Raw genomic sequence first — 19,578 nt, forward strand, 5'->3', positions numbered from 1 at the left:
AGCTTTTGACCGGTAGTGTGTATATATTATTCATTAACTCCAATACCTCTATATTGTTAGGTACTTTTATCACAGTGTTAGTTACGCTTCACTGTGGTTAACAATTTATAATATGTCATGTTTCTGCGTGAACAACAAAGAGTTTATTTTATAAACCTTTATATGCTCTTCTGAACAATCTTTGTTTGCAGTCTGCAGTCCATGAAAACCTGCTGATATCCGGTGTTACTGGCGGGAGAGACTGGACAAATGAAGCGGCTGGTCACAAACCCTGGCGCCGGATCAGGACCCTGGATCAGGAGCCGTCACTCTTCCTTTCCGAGTCAGAACCAGGACTGAACCGCGAGGGACTGAGACTCCACCACCACACAGAACACAACCAGTGGACAGGTGGACTGAACAACCTCAGTCCTGGTGGTCATCAGAGAGACAGAGGCTCCAGTCGGGGATCCAGTCTGCAGCCCAGATCCTTCTCTTCACAGTCTCAGTGCAGAGATGGAGCAGGGCCTGCGGCTGATAGAGATAGACCCTCTTGTTCTTATGGTACAAACACCACAGTATCCATGATGAACAGAGCAGGTCACCCTGGGCTTCAGCCTTCACACAGCGTGGTGGGAGACCCCCCTGGTGGTAGTCTATCAACAAATCTGTCTTTTCCTTCAGGGTCTCATCTAATGTCTAGTGACTGGGTTCATAGAAAACTGAGAAATGCTAGACCCGGGTCATCTCATGGTTACCCCACAAATACAGACAGGGTCACGATGGGTGTTCACCACGAGAGGTACTTAACGTATAACACAGCACACAATCCCAACAACACCCAAACAATGGCTAGAGGTCAAGGAGGGAGCTCAAAGTCTAACCACCTGAGTGTGGTGGCTCCTGCTTCTACCACCCCCGGTGTCGTTGCGTCACAATGTGGGAAGTTGAGCATTAGAACTGACTCAGACAAGCCGTACGCGTGCCCCACATGTGGGAAGTGCTTTGCCCATGCAAACTATGTGAAGACGCATCAAACTGTTCACACCAAGGACAAGCCCTTCAAGTGCAAACTATGTTACAAGAGCTTCGCCTTCCTGACTAGCCTGATCAGACATAGGAGTGTCCACAATGGGGAGAAATTGTAGCAGTGTGGCTTGAAATGTACTTAGTGGATTTCTGTGAACTATTCTTTAGCTAAAACATTATAGTTATCATGTCTAGTGTCTTGGGGTAAGATGGTAATTAATCACATACCCCTCAATAACCCTTTGTTAACTTGTAATTTGAAACAGGCTTGTGTAAATACCTGTTTTTAGAGAGCTGTTCAAACAACTGAATAGTAAGCTTACTTAGACGTAATAAAGTCATTATTTTGTACTATATTCTTTCTAAACAAGTCTGGTCTGAGTTGAAAAGATAGTGGTCATGAATAGGAGATTAGATTTGTAATAAGCAGTACCGTATTTCAAAGAACAGGGCGCATACCTTTTTCAATTAACCACACCCTTTGCACTATGACCCCAACCCATAAGATCCTTTCACTTCAGTGTAAACGGAAGTGAACAGTGACCAAGAACATTTCCCACGAAAGCGTTTTTGTTATTTACACGTTTATTAACACCATGGACCTTAAAATATGACTAATTTAACTGCACAGCATTACATTAGTTACCTCAGGGAGTGTTTCATTCGCGTTGGAGGCAGGAGTTGGTTGATAGCTAGCAATGGCTAACTGTATGGTTTTTCACACTCAAATAGCCTCCATCATGGAGGTGCTAGCAAATGCAGCCGTGGCAGAGATCTGTAAACTCGTAGACGACGACTATGCAGTGTTTCGTTTGGAAATAACTCAAAGCCAGAAAGAAAACAGGGCATTGCGGAGGAAACTACAGCTACTGGAAATGAAGGTGGCACGGGAGCGCGTCCTCGCCAGTCCCAGTGGTGTCAAGATCCTTGACCGATGCAGAGGAATGGCAAGAGGTACATTTTGCAGGCTGAGCAGTGTTAATGTTAGATTTGGTCTCGTCATTTTGACAAACATAATTTAGTCTTGTAAAATATAACTAAGTCACATTTTTGTCATTTGAATGATTTAGTCTAGTTATTGTCAACTAAATGCCCTTTCATTAGTCACCTCACATTTGTATTACCTCATTAACCTATAGTTACTATAGTAAACAAATCACTGACTTTCATGTACACATACATAGCCTTGTCCTACCAACATTTTTCTGCACAACATCCTATTTTCTTCCCAACAGCAGAAATATGACAAACATACAGTGGACAAAACATTAGGAACACCTTCCAAATGTTTGCCCTTAGAACAGCCTCAATTTGTTGGTGCATGGACTCAAGGTGCCAAGCTTTCCCCTGGGATGTTGGCCCATGTTGACTCCAATGCCTCCCACAGTTACCAAGTTGGCTGGATGTCCTTTGGGTGGTGGGCCATTCTTGATACACACAGGAAACTGTTGCTTATTTATTTTACAGCATATTGGGTGACAGTCATTCATATTCCTTTCACCCAGCTCAATGTAACTTTGATAGGTTTCGGTTACTACATGATTCTCAAATTTGCCCTATACCCATCATGAGGTTGCTACAACCTAGCCTAAGAATGAAAGTTTTCAATGTAGGTGCACAGGTCGAGAGAAACATTTGAGTAATTAAGGTGACAGACCGTGACACATTCAATACCACCTTGTACACTCTTGCCTGCATCTAGCTGATCTAGGATGTAATCCAACAGTCGCAAACAAGAGTTTCATTAAAGTTAACAGAATCGGTGGAATGAATACACCCCTGATCACACGCAAACACAGTTCACTTTCATAGCAGCCACATATAAACAGCATAATCACTTTGCTCGTTAATTTCTTCTCGCATCTACGCGCTTCGGTTGTGGGCTTTATTGCACAACACATCAACTGTCTGTGACCCAGGCTGTGTGACCAGGCGACAAAACATTTCCAAGCCAAACGTTCATATCATAATCGCTACACACAAGTGCAGCGTGTGAGAGAGTAGTGTTTCGCCCAGTGATGTAGTAGAGTCACTAAACCTTGAGTCCCCTGTGTCATGTGTCCCTATGGCTGAAGTTGGACCAGGACTTGGGCACTGGCACTTTAAGTGCTCAAGTCTGAGTCACTGGGTCCACATTAACTCAAAAGTTATTTACCCAGTCAGATATAGCATAGTGGCAAGAGAAATTTAGCAACTAGTCTCTTGTAATCAGCCAACTGCACCCCATTCCAGCCATCACTTACCTACTTCTCTCCGTCCGCTCTTCATGCTCATCTATTCCTCCATCATTTAAAAAAAAAAGTATAATTTAGCTGTGATGCCGAGCAGGGATGCAGTCCCTGATAAGTTCTGTTGCTACATTTGTACATTTGATACATTGGAGCAGCTCGTAGAGTGAGCAAAGTTGATACAATGTATATAATTTCATCCTTGGTATAACCAGTGCATTCTGGGTAGGCTTTGCAACTTCGTTGTCACGCAGCAGTGCCAGAGCAGAAAAACAGCTTTGCAACAGGCATGTGTGCAGATTTACAGCAAATAAAACTGCTCATCTTTAAGCTCAAATGGTTAAAAAAATAAAAATATGACCCGCTATTTCGTTCACATTTGATGTAATTTCACAAACCAGGTCGTGGGCTGTGTTAAACTAATCCTGGGCCGATAATTACTGGTTTGTTCAGTCATGTTACCTAGCGAGCTAACAACCTGGTAACTTGACAGCAGGTCTAGGCAAATTTGATTGGCACTGGAAGAAAGGGAAAGGGTCTGCTACTCATGAGATCTGCTTCAAAGGTAGGATTCATATGGGCCTAATGCAAGCCTAAAATATATATTTTTAAATTGATTATCTTTCTGGTGCTCGATACGTTGTTTTGTTCCTAACGTTTTTAAAGTTGGGAGCAGTATGTGTTTGTGGGAGAGAGAAAGAGTGTGAGTGTGTTACAACTGAAGAGTAAAGGTTTTATGCAGTGTTTTCCCCTTACTGCCACAATGACATGCAGATCATTATGCATGTGTATTCCTGAAGTGGGAATATCAGTGACAGGTTTTTTTGTGTAGCACGTGCATAGCGTTTAGAAAAACGGGAACACGCGTTGCAGGGGACGGAGCGAACTGGACGCTAAGGCCACTGATTTTTTTTCTGCCGTGGTATCGTTTGTAAAATGTTGGTATCGCGACAACACTACAGCTTATAGGGATGAGGTCAGTGACCTGGAAATCTCTCCCTCAACAGGAAATCGAGGCCCAGAATGCCCCCGTCCTTATTGACGGGGCTGTAGTTGGAGTATCAAGTAACTCTGTGTCCACATCACTAAGGAATGATCATGGTCCACAAACACCAACCCAGTTGTGAAGAAGGTACGAAAACGCCTCTTCTCCCTCAGGAGACTGAAAAGATTCGACATGGGCCCTCAGATCGTACAGCTGCACAATTGAGAGCATCTTGACTGGCTGCATCACCGTTTTGATATGGCAACTGCTTGGCATCAGACCCAGATAGGAAGAAGCCCAACTCGGAGGAACATCTGTCTACCTCCAGCAGGTGGCGTTTGATAGTTTTCACCCACCTAGCAATGAGTTTTGGTAGGGAGGTCAATGATGGTGTTGAATTTTGTGTTAAGGCTTATTTGTGTTATGGCTTATTTGCTACGTGAGCATTATTTGATCGAATAAGAGCATCGTAATGCTTACGTTGTTACGAGTGTAAGTACGACATGACATACCGGCAACTTTGAGAAAAAAAACATTTTACATCGGAATTGTCTCGAGTTGGCTATTATTGTCATGAGGCTAGTAGATTAGCTTTTTTGTAGTTTTTATTAACAACAAATCAATACATAAAGCACATGAGGGAACACAAACATACATAGATTATAAACAATGGACAATCGAGCAAGGGGGTACAATATCACATTACAATTACACAAGGACCTTAAGGGACATATACTTACAATTCTAACAGCTTTTTTGTTAGTAGAGCATTTAATAGTCTTAAAATAAAGTTCAATTTCTTTTTGTAGGGTAAGAAAATGTGGCTTTCTGTTAGTAAATTTACATTTGTGTATATGAAATTTGGCCAAAAGAATAATGAAATTAATTACATAATGTTTCAGCTAATTTCTATTGTATGTTAAGAATCTTAACAGTACATCGCTCCACAATAGTGTAAAATGTTCATAAATGTGTTCAATTATAAACCTACTGATGTCTTGCCACAATGTTCTTACATATGCATACAATGCCAAAAAAAGATGCAACACTGTTTCTGGGTGTTCATTACAAAAGGAGCAATTTCAGTTAACGTTTTCCTTAAATTTCTGGTTGGCAGGATAATATTTGTGAATAATTTTTAAAGGCAACTTCCTTAATTTTGTTAACATAACTTGTGTGGCAACAAACTTTTTTCCCAACAGATATTATCAATAAATCCATTCCAATAAGGCATGCTGAAACTAGGTTCGTATCGCTCTGTTGTTGAATGGGCCAAAAGAGAAACAAATCTTTCCTACCGATGAGTCAACAGGGTCAATAGAAGGTAGGCTCTGAGAGTCAGGTCTTGACACGTTCCTGAATAACAGAGCCACACTTGAGGGAATGGCATCTAAAACAATTGCAAAATCTTTAGGTGTTACAGGGACCTTGTAAAGTGATAAGAATTCCTTATAACTGAGTAAAAGACCCTCTGCATTTACCAGTTGGCTCACCAATAGGGTATTATTTCCGAACCAATATTCTAAAAACAAAGAAGTATTTTTATACAATATATCCCGATTATTCCTCATAGAATATCTGTGTGGAGAAAAATTGTGCTTATAAATTAAGGACCATGATAAGAGAACCTGCCTATGAAAAGCAGAACGTTTCACTGAACTTTGTCAATATTATAATTGCAAAACAACAAAGTTAAGGCCACCAAAAGTAGAGAAGACATGATGAGAAATAAAATTCCAGATAGAAGTGGATCTTCTTAGGAATTGTTTTATCCAATTGATCTTAAAAGTAGTAAAGTCCAGAAATTCAGTCCACCATTCTCAGAAGTGTGCATTACAACAGTTTTCCTAATATAATGGGTACGGTTTCTCCAAAGAAGGTTGAAAAGCATCTGGTCTATATCCTTGCTTATTTTACTGGCAAGATCTACAGATAGAGCGCCATATGTTAGTTAGTCTTGTTAGCTTCTCCCTCCATTGAATACTCATATGCCGATTCATGGACCGTCTATATCCGGGTTGCATCCGGTTTATGCAGACTAACGTCAGATGCGCCCAAGAACTCAGTGGATGTTTTGTGCCCAAATGTGAGGACTAAAGTGTCTTAGAAGTGCAATTAGACAATTCCTATGTGGCTGCCTATGGAAATTGCCTTAATCTGCCACACCCCCTTTGAATCAGCTGTTGTACTTTCAGAGGAGAAAAGCATGCACACATTAAGATTGATATGCTACTTATCCTTTTATCTATTCAATGTCTTGCGCCGCTAATATAATTTGTTTTTATCACATTACACATTTACTTTGGGATTTGCCTGATGGAAATTGTGGAGAAGCAGCTTCTCATTTCATACAAGCACACTTTCGTCCACGGTCAATCTCTTCGTCGGCTCTCCTCATTTACCTTGGGCCTATTTCAAAAGGAGGCGAGAGGACTCGGGAACAAATCGAATTTAGAAATGCAGTTGTCTCTGTCCAGTAGCCAAACGAAATTGTGTGAAGATGACGTACGGTGTAATAAAGTACGTCGCGAGGACATTTCATCCCCTCTGCACGTGTTCAAATGTGTTAACCAGAATTGGGTCTTGGTCAGTTGTTGGATAGTAAGAAATAATTCCCCTGATTACTTATCTTGTGCAAAGACAGTATCATATTCTAACCAGATTCTTGATTTACTGCATTTCCTATTATTTACTCAATTAAAACAGTGTGACACATGGAACATAATACATCAATCAATAAATAGTATACCAGGAAGTTATGAGAAGTGTTACCTTATATCCTTGCCAATTCTAGACAGTGTCAATAAATATATTGTTGAGCATTGACAGTAGCTAATCCTAACCACCTGTTTTTCCCCAATCACTCTCTCAGGTGAAGGACATCTCACTGGAGGCCACAGGAGCTTTGTGAAGCAAGCGGGACACAATACATGGAGAGATGACCAACCAATCACTGTTGATGAGGGGAGTGAAACTTCAACCCAGCACGTAATTGTGATAGAGGTTAGAGCGCATTCCCTTTGACATTGTTATCCAATTCAACTCATGTACTGGTAATAAACTCCTCTCTTCATGTGTCAGTCTGAAGATGCAGAGGCTGCAGGTCCTGGAGAATCGCCTCTGGTCAAGCAGGAGAGGTCTGAAGGAGAAGCGGACCCATGTCACAGCAGAGATATCCAGACTGGAGCAGCATCTGGAGTGCCCCCTGTAGCCACGGAGGACCCCACATCCCCTACCCAGTCCAGGATCCGACACAGCATCACGGAGGTCAGTGGAATGCCGAACTCCGCCCTCAAGTCAGAGACTGACACCAAGACATTAACTGAATCACACAGGCTACTACACACAGGAACTGACCACAGATCAGACCCAGAGAGGCTGGGGCCACTTGGTTGTCCTCCTGCTCCCGGTTCCGAAAACTTACCGGTATTTCACCAGAGCCAGAAGACGGTTCATTCCAGTGAAGATGGTGATGCGTCTTGTTCTTACTCTACAGAGATGGACCCTGGCAACATATCCTTGGAATTAGAGACACAGACTCATCTGTCTAGAGGGGACTGGAACCGGTACAGTAGTAGTGTATACTCTGAAGGGTGCATAGATAAGAAAGGGGAGGTTATAGTCATTGATGAAGTGACTGTGAAAATGGAGGGTGACATTCCTCTCACATGGAATGCAGATATTCACCTAGTTGACAGACACTCACAAGGCAGAGACTTCTTAGATTACAGGGAAAGCTTAGAGACAATTCCAAATAAAGTGACCCACTCCCCTTTACACACGCTCAGGGATCGGGACCCAGTGTCCTCATCGATGGGGCCTTCCGATTCACACTGTCTTTTCGATCAGGTATTGAACTCAAACGACAGCGCTAGAGCCCAGGCTCAGGAAGGGGGAGCAACATTAGACAGTAGTAAAGAGAAACGGTTCCTCTGCATGTTCTGTAACAAAGGCTTCAGCTGTCCTCAAAAGGTAGAGATACACCAGAGATTCCACACAGGGGTGAAACCCTTCAGCTGTAACCAGTGTCACATGTGCTTTGCCCAGGCTGGTGACCTGAAGAGGCACCAGAGGGTCCACACAGGGGAGAAACCCTACAGCTGCCCCCATTGTGAGAAGAGGTTCTCCCGCCTGGACAAGCTGAAGATGCACCTGAAAGTCCACACAGGAGAGAAGCCGTTTGCCTGTACGCACTGCAGGAAGAGGTTCTCAGAGATGAGCTACCTCCGGATACACCAGCAGAAAAACCATTCCACTCTATAGCTTCTGAGGTTTAGATCAAACCCTGCATTAAAGAGAAATAATAATTTGTATTGTCAGCAGAAAAGATCCACAGATGAATTTGGAATAATGAGAGTAACAGGTTTCGGTGTTGAATATTCCTGGGTAGAATATTACATCCAGACATTTTGTGATATATAAGCCTAAAAAGTCTGTTACATATTGTGTTTGTACTGTGTAGGCTATATGATGTTCACAAATGCCTACTTCATTACATCCAATAAACTACTTTTAATGAGAAAATGAATTACGTTTTTCAAGTCTATGCAGATTTTTAGTTGAGGCGTGTTTGTGTGGTTTTCATATGGTTTATTTAACACTTGTTTATGTTTAATAAACACAAAATGGGACTTTTCATTCTAAGACTTTCATTGAAACTGTCTTTAATATACATCACATCTGATCTCACCTTATTCTGCATACACCCAAAAGCACGTTATAACCAATATACTTACTAAATATACCTACACATACCCACAAACACCTACTGTACATGTCAAAATAGTTTAGTCAGGTGTGTCTGACTTTTGACCATTTTTACCCACATATTTATCTCCTTTCAGTAGGAGCGAGAGGAAAAATGACTACCTCTGTCTTTTACACAAGAATCACTCTGAGCCCTCAGCTGGCCACTTACGCAATGTAGTCGTTTACGCTCATTCTCCAACATAAAGGTGTGAAACTACGTCACAATGCTGTAGACACCTTAGGGAATACGTAGAAAAGGGAATCTGGTTTCACACAACGGTTTCAAAACATGAGTCACTTCCTGATTAGATTTTTCTTAGGCTCTCGCCTGCAATATCAGTTCTGTTATACTCAGACAATATTTTGACAGTCTTGGAAATGTTAGTGTTTTCTATCCTAAGCTGTCAATTATATGCATATTCTAGCATCTGGTCCTGAGAAATAGGCGGTTTACTTTGGGAACGTTATTTTTCCAAAAATAAAAATAGTGCCCCCTAGTTTCAAGAGGTTAACAACAATGAAGTCCTTCTATAACTACAGTATAGGACTTAAATGTATTGTGGATGGGTAAACACTACGTTTAAAGTGTGTTTATCGGTGTACATGTGTAATTTGTACCACCTCTCTCTTCCAGTCAGGAGGAGGGTCCAGAGGTGCTGCTGGTGAAGGAGGAGGGGTGTAAGGAGGGTCTGGGGAACCCTGAGGAGACCATGGTTATGTAGGACAACCAGACTACATCTCCTGAACCCACAGAGGAACCAGCTGAGCAGCACAGGACCACACACAGTCTCACTGAGGATTTTCCATTTCAAGCCCAAATATGTCATACTTTGACAAAAATTAGGACCTATTGACGAAAATCGTTGTACAACATCATGGTAAGCTCTGGCCGTCGTATTTCAGCAAAAAAATGTGCATTTCTGCTTTTGTGGATCTGTAAGTGTGGGACCATGTCTTTGAATTATCAAAGCATTAAAGAATTTCAAATAATGAAATCAATGTACCCGTTGCATAGTGTGAAATCAACTAACATGCAATCCCTATATCAGATTTCTTGATCCAACATCCTCTCACTCTGTCTCTTACAGTGGTGGATGGGAAGCCTGATCTGCTGTTAGTCAAAAAATACATTATCTAAGATTGATATTTGGTATTCATCAGTCAAAAAAGTGTAAGTAATCACTCAGCACTACCCACCAGCACCACCTGAGAGAGAGAGAGTCCACTCATGGGAAGAACCCTACAGCTGCCCCCAGGACCAACTGAAGATGCACCTGAATTTCCACATGGGAGAGAGGAGCTACCTCAGGATACACCAGCAGAAAATGCATCCATGTATAGAGAGTCATTTGACATGTAATGTAGTACTAGTTAGTTCTGTTGGTTTTGGATGTAGTAGGGAACAGGATGAGGTGAACTGAGGAAAGAATGAGTATGATGAGGCAGAGTAGATGATATGGTGATAGTTGGTGTGATGGTGTCTGTAAAAATGCTTCCCTGATGAAGTGGCATCTTTGTCCTGTTTGATGCTGGTGATTTATAATGAGGAAATGATAGTGCCTTAATTCATGTTTACTTGACAGGAAGTTAAGATAAAGAACATAATGATGTGTGTGATGTTGTATTTTTTTTTACAATAAAATCCAATGGCTGCATATTGTTAGGTACTTGAATCACAGTCATGGCCTTGACTGTGGTTAACATTTTACCAGGTAAGTTGACTGAGAACACATTCTCATTTACAGCAATGACCTGGGGGGATGAATGAGCCAATTGTAAGCTGGGGATGATTGGTGACAATGATGGTATGAGGGACAGCTTGGTGAATTTACCCAGGACACCAGGGTTAACACCCCTACTCTTACAATCAGTGCCATGGGATCTTTAATGACAGAGAGTCAGGACATCTGTTTTATCATCCCATCTGAAAGACAACACCCTACACAGAGCAGTGTCCCCAATCACTGCCCTGGGGAATTGCAATATATGTTTTTTGATCAGAGGAAAGAGTGCCTCTTACTGGCCCTCCAACTCCACTTGAAGCAGCATCTGGTCTCCCATCCAGGGACCAACCCTGCTTAGCTTCAGAAGAAGGCTAGCAGTGGGATGCAGGGTGGTATGCTGCTGGTCATGTTTCTGTGTACAACAAAGAGTTTCTTATATAAACATTTATGCTTTTCTGAAATTTGCTGGTCACAAACCCTGGCCCTGGATCAGCACCCTGTATCAGGAGCAATCACTCTTCCTTCCCGAGTCAGGACCAGGACCGAACCACAAGGGACAGAGACTCCACCACCACACAGAACACAACCAGTGGACAGGTGGACAGAACAACCTCAGTCCTGGTGGTCATCAGAGAGACAGAGGCTCCAGTCAGGGATCCAGTCTGCAACCCAGACCCTTCTCGTCACAGTCTCAGTGCAGGGATGAAGCAGGGCCTGGGGCTGATAGAGATTTACCGTCCTGTTCCTATGTTACAAGAGCTTCTCCTTCTAGAATAACCTTATCAGACATAGGAGTGTCCACAAAGGGGAGAAATCGTAGCAGTGTGGCTTGAGATGTACGCAGGGGATGTCTGAGAACCATTCTTTAGCTGACATATTATAGTTATCATGTGAAGTGTCTTGGGGTAAGAGTTTTCACATTCTCAGATGATACAGACTTGTTGTTTGGTGTGCTGGCATAACCGAAACACTGTCATTGAAGTATAACACTATATTTTCCCTCAATTTGGTTTTGCAGATGTTTATAACAAATATACCCCAACATTATGTGGTGCCTGTTTCTTTATGTACCAAACAATGTAAAATAGGTGATCAAACCTGTTGTCCTTTTGTTAAGTTGACTCAGCTTGTTTATCATTTAGAATTGAAATTGGCCTTGGTTTCAATGCCTACCTCAAACATAAAGGTTTCTGTCCTTGCTACTGATGGGATCAGCCATTCTTTTCAGGTAATTTACGGTAATGTATCCACCACACTTGTAGTGAAAGAACGTGGGGTGGCAATCGGAAGACTTATCACAGAGACCAGCTGGCTGTATATACGGGAGAGCTGATGGCAGTACTGTTGGCCTCGCAGTGGGTGGAGGACATGAAGCCGGACAGGGTTGTTGTGTGTTCTGACTCGTGTGCAGTATTGGTGAGTGAAGTCCTTCAGATCACGGAGGAGACATGACATGCTATATGAGGTACTCCAATTCATTCCCGGTGAGGCAGATGGGTGTACAGATTTGTTTAGCTTGTGTCCCCGTGTGGGGGTGGAAGAGAATGAGGAAGTAGATGTGCTAGCTTGACAGGCCCTTAGGAGAGAGGTGGAGGTCCCCATGAGGAATGCAGAGTCTAAGGGACTGACATGGACAGTGGTGGTGCAGAGATGGCAGGAGCAGTGGAACTGCTTAGAGACAATAAGGATAGGCATCTATTCCAAGTAGGCTACAGAGGAAAGCCAAGGAGGACGGCAGGAAGAAACAGAAGAGAGGAGGCGGTATTTACAAGGCTAAGGGTGGGACACAGCCGGCTGAATAAGACATTAAGGGCTCTATTTGAGATGTGTCCTTAAAAACGTTCACCAAACTACCAATTTCAGGCAGCCAACTGGAGATATTTAAGAGTGAGAATATTACACAGGCATAAATATCATACACATGAGGCAGATGCGGTGCGGCTCAAATTTTGCCATCAGGTGGAAGACGGGTTCCCCTCTCTGGTCAGTCTCACCAGAGAAAAGGAGAGAGCAGGGACCGTAGGAGGCGGACACCCTCTGCTGCTCTCTTCCTCCCTCCGCTCAGACTAATGCTTTGTTCTAAACAACTGGGAACTCGGAAATCTCAGACTTCAGTTTGTTTAAGACAGGTGGGAACTTAGACTGGGAAAAATAGTTTTGATCGGTCATTCCACCTGGCGAGAAGGTGGAAAGCTTTAAATTCCTTGGCGTACACATCACTGACAATCTAAAATGGTCCACCCACACAGACCCTCAGAAAATGTTACAGATGCACAATTGAGAGCATCCTGTCGGGCTGTATCACCGCCTGGTATGGCAACTGCACCACCCGCAACCACAGGGCTCTCAGAGGGTGGCCCAACGCATCACCGGGGGCGCACTGCCTGCCCTCCAGGACACCTACAGCACCCGGTGTCACAGGAAGGCCAAAAAGATCATCAAGGACAACAACCACCTGAGCCACTGCCTGTTCACCCACTATAATCCAGAAGGCGAGGTCAGTACAGGTGCATCAAAGCTGGAATCGAGAGACTGAAAAACAGCTTCTATTTCAAGGCCATCAGACTGTTAAATAGTCGTCATCAGCCGGCTACCACCCATTTACTCAACTGCAGCTTAGAGGCTGCTGCCCTATATACATAGACATGGAATCACTGGCCACTTTAATAATGGAACACTAGTCACTAGTTTAATAATGTTTACATACTGCTTTACTCAACTCATATGAATATACTGTATTCTATTCTACTTAGTATTTAGCCAATGCCACTCTGACATTGCTCGTCCTAATATTTATATATTTCTTAATTACATTCTTTTACTGTTAGATTTGTGAATTGTTGTGAATTTATTGATACTACTGCACTGTTGGAGCTAGGAACACAAGCATTTCGCTACACCCGCAATAACATCTGCTAAATATGTGTATGTGACCAATAAGATTTGATTTGATTTGAAATCAGAATTCCAAGTCAGAAACTCAGTAATCTTTCTAGAACTCTGACCTGAAGATCAAGGACATCATGATTTTAACCTGTTTTTTACGAGTTCCCAGTTGCCTTGAAAGCACCATTGCCATTAGATGCAGGTCCCATCAGTAAAATAAAAAGCCAATTATTTACAAATTATTTCAATTCATGCTCAGCAAATGCTACACAAACTGATCTATTTTTAAGCTTCAGTTTTAGAATATGATATGGTCTAAGAAGAACAATATTGGCAGGCCAGGCATATAGCCAATATGCTGTGATAATGTATTAAAATGGCTTGCGAATGTATTCACCCCCTTGGCACCTTTCTATTTTGTTGCCTTACAACCAGGAATTAAAATATATTTTTTGGGGGGGTTGTATCATTTGATTTACACAACATGCCTACCACTTTGAAGATGCAAAATATGTTTTCTTGTGAAACAAACAAGAAATAAGACAAAAAAACAGAACTTGAGCGTGAATAACTATTCACCCCCAAAGTCAATGCTTTGTAGAGCCACCTTTTGTAGCAATTACAGCTGCAAGTCTCTTAGGGTACGTCTCTATAAGCTTGGCACATCTAGCCACTGGGATTTTTGTCCATTCTTCAAGGCAAAACTGCTCCAGCTCCTTCAAGTTGGATGGGTTCCGCTGGTGTACAGCAATCTTTATGTCGTACCACGGATTCTCAATTGGATTGATGTCTGGGCTTTGACTAGGCAATTCCAATACATTTAAATGTTTCCCCTTAAACCACTCAAGTGTTGCTTTAGCAGTATGCTTAGGGTCATTGTCCTGCTGGAAGGTGAACCTCCATCCCAGTTTCAAATCTCTAGACTAAAACAGGTTTCCCTCCAAAATGTCCCTGTATTTAGCACCATCCATCATTCCTTCAATTCTGACCAGTTACCCCATCCTTACCGATGAACAACATCCACACAGCATGATGCTGCCACCACCATGCTTCACTGTGGGGATGTTGTTCTCGGGGTGATGAGAGGTGTTGGGTTTGCGCCAGACATAGCATTTTCCTTGATGGCCAAAAAGCTCAATTTTGTCTCATCTGACCAGAGTACCTTCTTCCATATGTTTTGGGAGTCTCCCACATGTTCTTTGGCGAACACAAACATGTTTGCTTATTTTTTTCTTTAAGCAATGGCTTTTTTTCTGGCCACTCTTCTGTAAAACGCAGCTCTGTGGAGTGTATGGCTTGAAGTGGTCCTATGGACAGATACTCCAATCTCCGCTGTGGAGCTTTGCAACTCCTTCAGGGTTATCTTTGGTCTTTTTGTTGCCTCTCTGACTAATGCCCTCCTTGCCTGGTCCGTGAGTTTTGGTGGGCGGCCCTCTCTTGGCAGGTTTTTTGTGGTGCCATATTCTTTACATTTTTTAATAATGGATTTAATGGTGCTCTGTGGGATGTTCAAAGTTTCGTATATTTTTTTATAACCCAACCCTGATCTGTACTTCTCCACAACTTTGTCACTGACCTGTTTGGCGAGCTCCTTGGTCTCCTTGGTCTCTTTGGTCTCTTTGGTCTCTTTGGTTCCGCTTGCTTGGTGGTTCCGCTTGCTTGGTGGTGCCCCTTGCTTCGTGGTGTTGCAGACTCTGGGGCCTTTCAGAACAGGTGTATATATACTGAGATCATGTGACAGATCATGTGACACTTAGATTGCACACAGGTGGACTTTATTTAACTAATTATTTGACTTCTGAATGTAATTGGTTGCACCATATCTTATTTAGGGACTTCATAGCAAAGGGGGTGAATATATATGCACAGACCACTTGTTTATTTTGTTTTTGAAACAAGTTCTATTTTTCATTTTACCAATTTGGACTATTTTGTGTGTGTCCATTACATGAAATCCAAATAAAAATCTATTTAAATGACATGATGTAATGCAACAAAGTAGAAAAAACGGCAAGGGGGATGAAAACTTTGCAAAGGTACTGTAGGCCCCCCACTGTAGGCCCCCCATCCAACTCAACACGGCCGCAATGAAGAGGGTTACTCGGCGTGCACATCACTGACAAGCTGAAATGGTCCCTTCACACAGACAGTGTGAGCTATAGACTCACAGACACACACATGTAACATGTTTTATGATGCTCACAAGCTACACAAGAATTGTTTAAAGGTAAGGGGTTCTTCTCCATAGAAGATCATGGGAAATTATTTTATTTTTTATCATGGGAATTTTTAAAATTTTATTTCACCTTTAATTAACCAGGTCGGCTAGTTGGGAACAAGTTTTCATTTACAACTGCGACCTGGCCAAGATAAAGCATAGCAGTGTGAACAGACAACAACTCAGAGTTACACATGGAGTTAACAATAAACAAGTCAATAACACAGTAGAAAAAAAAGAAAAAAAAGAGTCTATATACATTGTGTGCAAAAGGCATGAGGAGGTAGGCGAATAATTACAATTTATCAGATTAACATTGGAGTGATAAAAGATCAGATGGTGATAATTAGAATTATGGTTTTTGTCATCTTTCAGTGGAATGCTAGAAACCTTATTTCTAACGGTCTGGATTTGAAGAAATATTTAATTGATTTAAAGATCAAACCTGATGTGATATGTGTTCAAGAAATGTGGCTTAGACCACATCTTGTTTTTATAATAATAATAATAATATATGCCATTTAGCAGACGCTTTTATCCAAAGCGACTTACAGTCATGTGTGCATACATTCTACGTATGGGTGGTCCCGGGAATCGAACCCACTACCCTGGCGTTACAAGCGCCATGCTCTACCAACTGAGCTACAGAAGGACCATTATTCCTGGTTGTTGTTAAATCAGATCTGATAGATCAATTGGCTGTGTTACGTTCGTAAGGGAATGTCTATCGTAATATACCTGTCCCATCTGAATATGAATGTGTGATGGTGGAAATCTACAGTGCAGGTAGTACTGTTAAGTTAAAATAAATGTACAACTGTCAACCATCTGTAGCGATGTTTGATGAATTATCAGGAGAATTGAGCTCTAGAGAGATACGGTACGGGGACTTTAATACGCATAGTAGTTTATGGGGAAGTAGACATACAGATGCTAATGGTACTATTGTGGAAGATATGATGGAAACAAGAGCATTAGCATGTCTTAACGATGGATGTGATACAAGAGTTGATGTTGTTAGAGGGGTTACATCCTGCCTGGACCTCACATTAGCTTCTAATTCTACTGTGTCTATGTGTGAATGTAATGTATGATTCTACTGTTGGGAGTGATATGGTATACCATGATTTATTCCTGATTTGGTGTACCATGAACTGTGATGTTACTATTCCAGATAGAGCACCATTCAGAAGATGGGGCTTTCATAAAGCAGACTGGGAAAAGTTTGGTGATCATTGATTAAAGTCTGTTGGAGTGTTGTCTTTAGAGAGGCCGGTTGATGTATGTGCTGCCTCTGTGACCTCTCTGATTTTGAGTGTTACAAATGTATACAGTGCCTTTGGAAAGTATTCAGACCCCTTGACTTTTCCACATTTTCTTGCGTTTCAGCCTTATTCTGAAATGGATTAAATCGTTTTTCCCCCTCATCAATCTACACGCTATACCTCATAATGACAATGCAAAAACAGGTTTTTAGAAATGTTTCATTTACATAAGCGTTCAGATCCTTTACTCAGTACTTTGTTGAAGCACCTTTGGCAGCGATTACAGCATCGAGTCTTCTTGGGTATGACGCTACAAGCTTGGGACACCTGTATTTGGGGAGTTTCTCCCATTCTTCTCTGCAGATCATCTCAATTTCTGTCAGGTTGGATAGGGAGATTTGCCGCACAACTATGTTCATGTCTCTCCAGAGATGTTTGATCGGGTTCAAGTCCGGGCCACTCAAGGTCATTCAGAGACTTGTCCCAAAGCCACTCCTGAGTTGTCTTGCCTGTGTGCTTGGGGTCTTTGTCCTGTTGGAAGGTGAACCTGCGCCCCAGTCTGAGGTCCTTAGCACTCTGGAGCAGGTTTTCATCAACGATCTCTCTGTACTTTAATACGTTCATCTTTGCATCGATCCTGACTAGTCTCCCAGTCCCTGCTGCTGAAAAATATCCCCACAGTATGATGCCACCACCACCATGCTTCACCGTAGGGATGGTGCTCGGTTTCCTCCAGACGTGACGCTTGGCATTCAGGCCAAAATAGTTCAATCTTGGTTTCATCAGACAGAGAATCTTGTTTCTCATGGTCTGAGAATCTTTAGGTGCCTTTTGGCAAAATCCAAGCAGGCTGTCATGTGCCTTTTACTGAGGAGTGGCTTCCGTCTGGCCACTCTACCACAAAGGCCTGATTGGTGGAGTGTTTCAGTGATGTTTGTCCTTCTGGAAGGTTCTCCCATCTCCGCAGAGGAACTCGAAAGCTCTGTCAGAGTAACCATCGGGTTCTTGGTCACCTCCCTGACCAAGGCCCTTCTCTTCTCCCTTCGCTTCAGGAAGAGTCTTGGTGGTTCCCAACTTCTTCCATTTAAGAATGATGGAGACCGCTGTGTTCTTGGGGACCTTCAATGCTTCAGACATTTTTTGGTACCCTTGCCCAGATCTGTACCTCGACACAATCCTGTCTTGGAGCTCTACGGACAATTCCTTTGACTGCATGGCTTGGTTTTTTCTCTGACATGCACTGTCAACTGTGGGACCTTATATAGACAGGTGTGTGCCTTTCCAAATCATGTCCAATCAATTGAATTTACCACAGGTGGACTCCAATCAAGTTGTAGAAACAACTCAAGAGTGATCAATGGTGGGCGACTTTAACCTCCCCACGTCTACCTTTGACTCATTCCTCTCTGCCTCCTTCTTTCCACTCCTCTCCTCTTTTGACCTCACCCTCTCACCTTCCCCCCCTACTCACAAGGCAGGCAATACGCTCGACCTCATCTTTACTAGATGCTGTTCTTCCACTAACCTCATTGCAACTCCCCTCCAAGTCTCCGACCACTACCTTGTATCCTTTTCCCTCTCGCTCTCATCTAACACCTCCCACACTGCCCCTACTCGGATGGTATCGCGCCGTCCCAACCTTCGCTCTCTCTCCCCCGCTACTCTCTCCTCTTCCATCCTATCATCTCTTCCCTCTGCTCATACCTTCTCCAACCTATCTCCTGATTCTGCCTCCTCAACCCTCCTCTCCTCCCTTTCTGCATCCTTTGACTCTCTATGTCCCCTATCCTCCAGGCCGGCGCGGTCCTCCCCTCCCGCCCCGTGGCTCGACGACTCATTGCGAGCTCACAGAACAGGGCTCCGGGCAGCCGAGCGGAAATGGAGGAAAACTCGCCTCCCTGCGGACCTGGCATCCTTTCACTCCCTCCTCTCTACATTTTCCTCCTCTGTCTCTGCTGCTAAAGCCATTTTCTACCACTCTAAATTCCAAGCATCTGCCTCTAACCCTAGGAAGCTCTTTGCCACCTTCTCCTCACTCCTGAATCCCCCCCCCCTTCCTCCCTCTCTGCAGATGACTTCGTCAACCATTTTGAAAAGAAGGTCGACGACATCCGATCCTCGTTTGCTAAGTCAAACGGCACCGCTGGTTCTGCTCACACTGCCCTACCCTGTGCTCTGACCTCTTTCTCCCCTCTCTCTCCAGATGAAATCTCGCGTCTTGTGACGGCCGGCCGCCCAACAACCTGCCCGCTTGACCCTATCCCCTCCTCTCTTCTCCAGACCATTTCCGGAGACCTTCTCCCTTACCTCACCTCGCTCATCAACTCATCCCTGACCGCTGGCTACGTCCCTTCCGTCCTCAAGAGAGCGAGAGTTGCACCCCTTCTGAAAAAACCTACACTCGATCCCTCCGATGTCAACAACTACAGACCAGTATCCCTTCTTTCTTTTCTCTCCAAAACTCTTGAACGTGCCGTCCTTGGCCAGCTCTCCCGCTATCTCTCTCTGAATGACC

At 43.1% G+C, this 19,578-nt stretch overlaps 2 protein-coding genes across 5 annotated transcripts in view; both read left to right on the top strand.

The window, feature by feature from the left end:
* LOC118395576 (zinc finger protein 62-like) overlaps positions 1-1,364 on the top strand; it is a 40,636-nt gene extending 39,272 nt beyond the window's left edge. For all 3 annotated transcript variants that reach the window (XM_052465124.1, XM_052465123.1, XM_052465122.1), the window contains one exon: positions 192-1,364. In XM_052465124.1, the coding sequence (XP_052321084.1) occupies positions 192-1,127 (936 nt within the window). In that variant the 3' untranslated portion in view covers positions 1,128-1,364. The remainder of the gene's footprint in view (positions 1-191) is intronic.
* A 134-nt stretch (positions 1,365-1,498) lies between these two features.
* LOC118395591 (zinc finger protein 28-like) overlaps positions 1,499-19,578 on the top strand; it is a 102,965-nt gene continuing 84,885 nt past the window's right edge. Inside the window, exons 1-3 of one of the 2 annotated variants that reach the window (XM_035789443.2) lie at positions 1,511-1,962; positions 7,094-7,224; positions 7,303-8,727. In XM_035789443.2, the coding sequence (XP_035645336.1) occupies positions 1,707-1,962; positions 7,094-7,224; positions 7,303-8,484 (1,569 nt within the window). In that variant the 5' untranslated portion in view covers positions 1,511-1,706 and the 3' untranslated portion in view covers positions 8,485-8,727. Of the gene's footprint in view, positions 1,963-7,093; positions 7,225-7,302; positions 8,728-19,578 lie in introns of those variants that run through there. The other variant, XM_052465169.1, reaches the window with a different exon arrangement.

This window comes from Oncorhynchus keta, chromosome 16 (assembly GCF_023373465.1).
Source record: "Oncorhynchus keta strain PuntledgeMale-10-30-2019 chromosome 16, Oket_V2, whole genome shotgun sequence".
Taxonomy (NCBI): domain Eukaryota; kingdom Metazoa; phylum Chordata; class Actinopteri; order Salmoniformes; family Salmonidae; genus Oncorhynchus; species Oncorhynchus keta.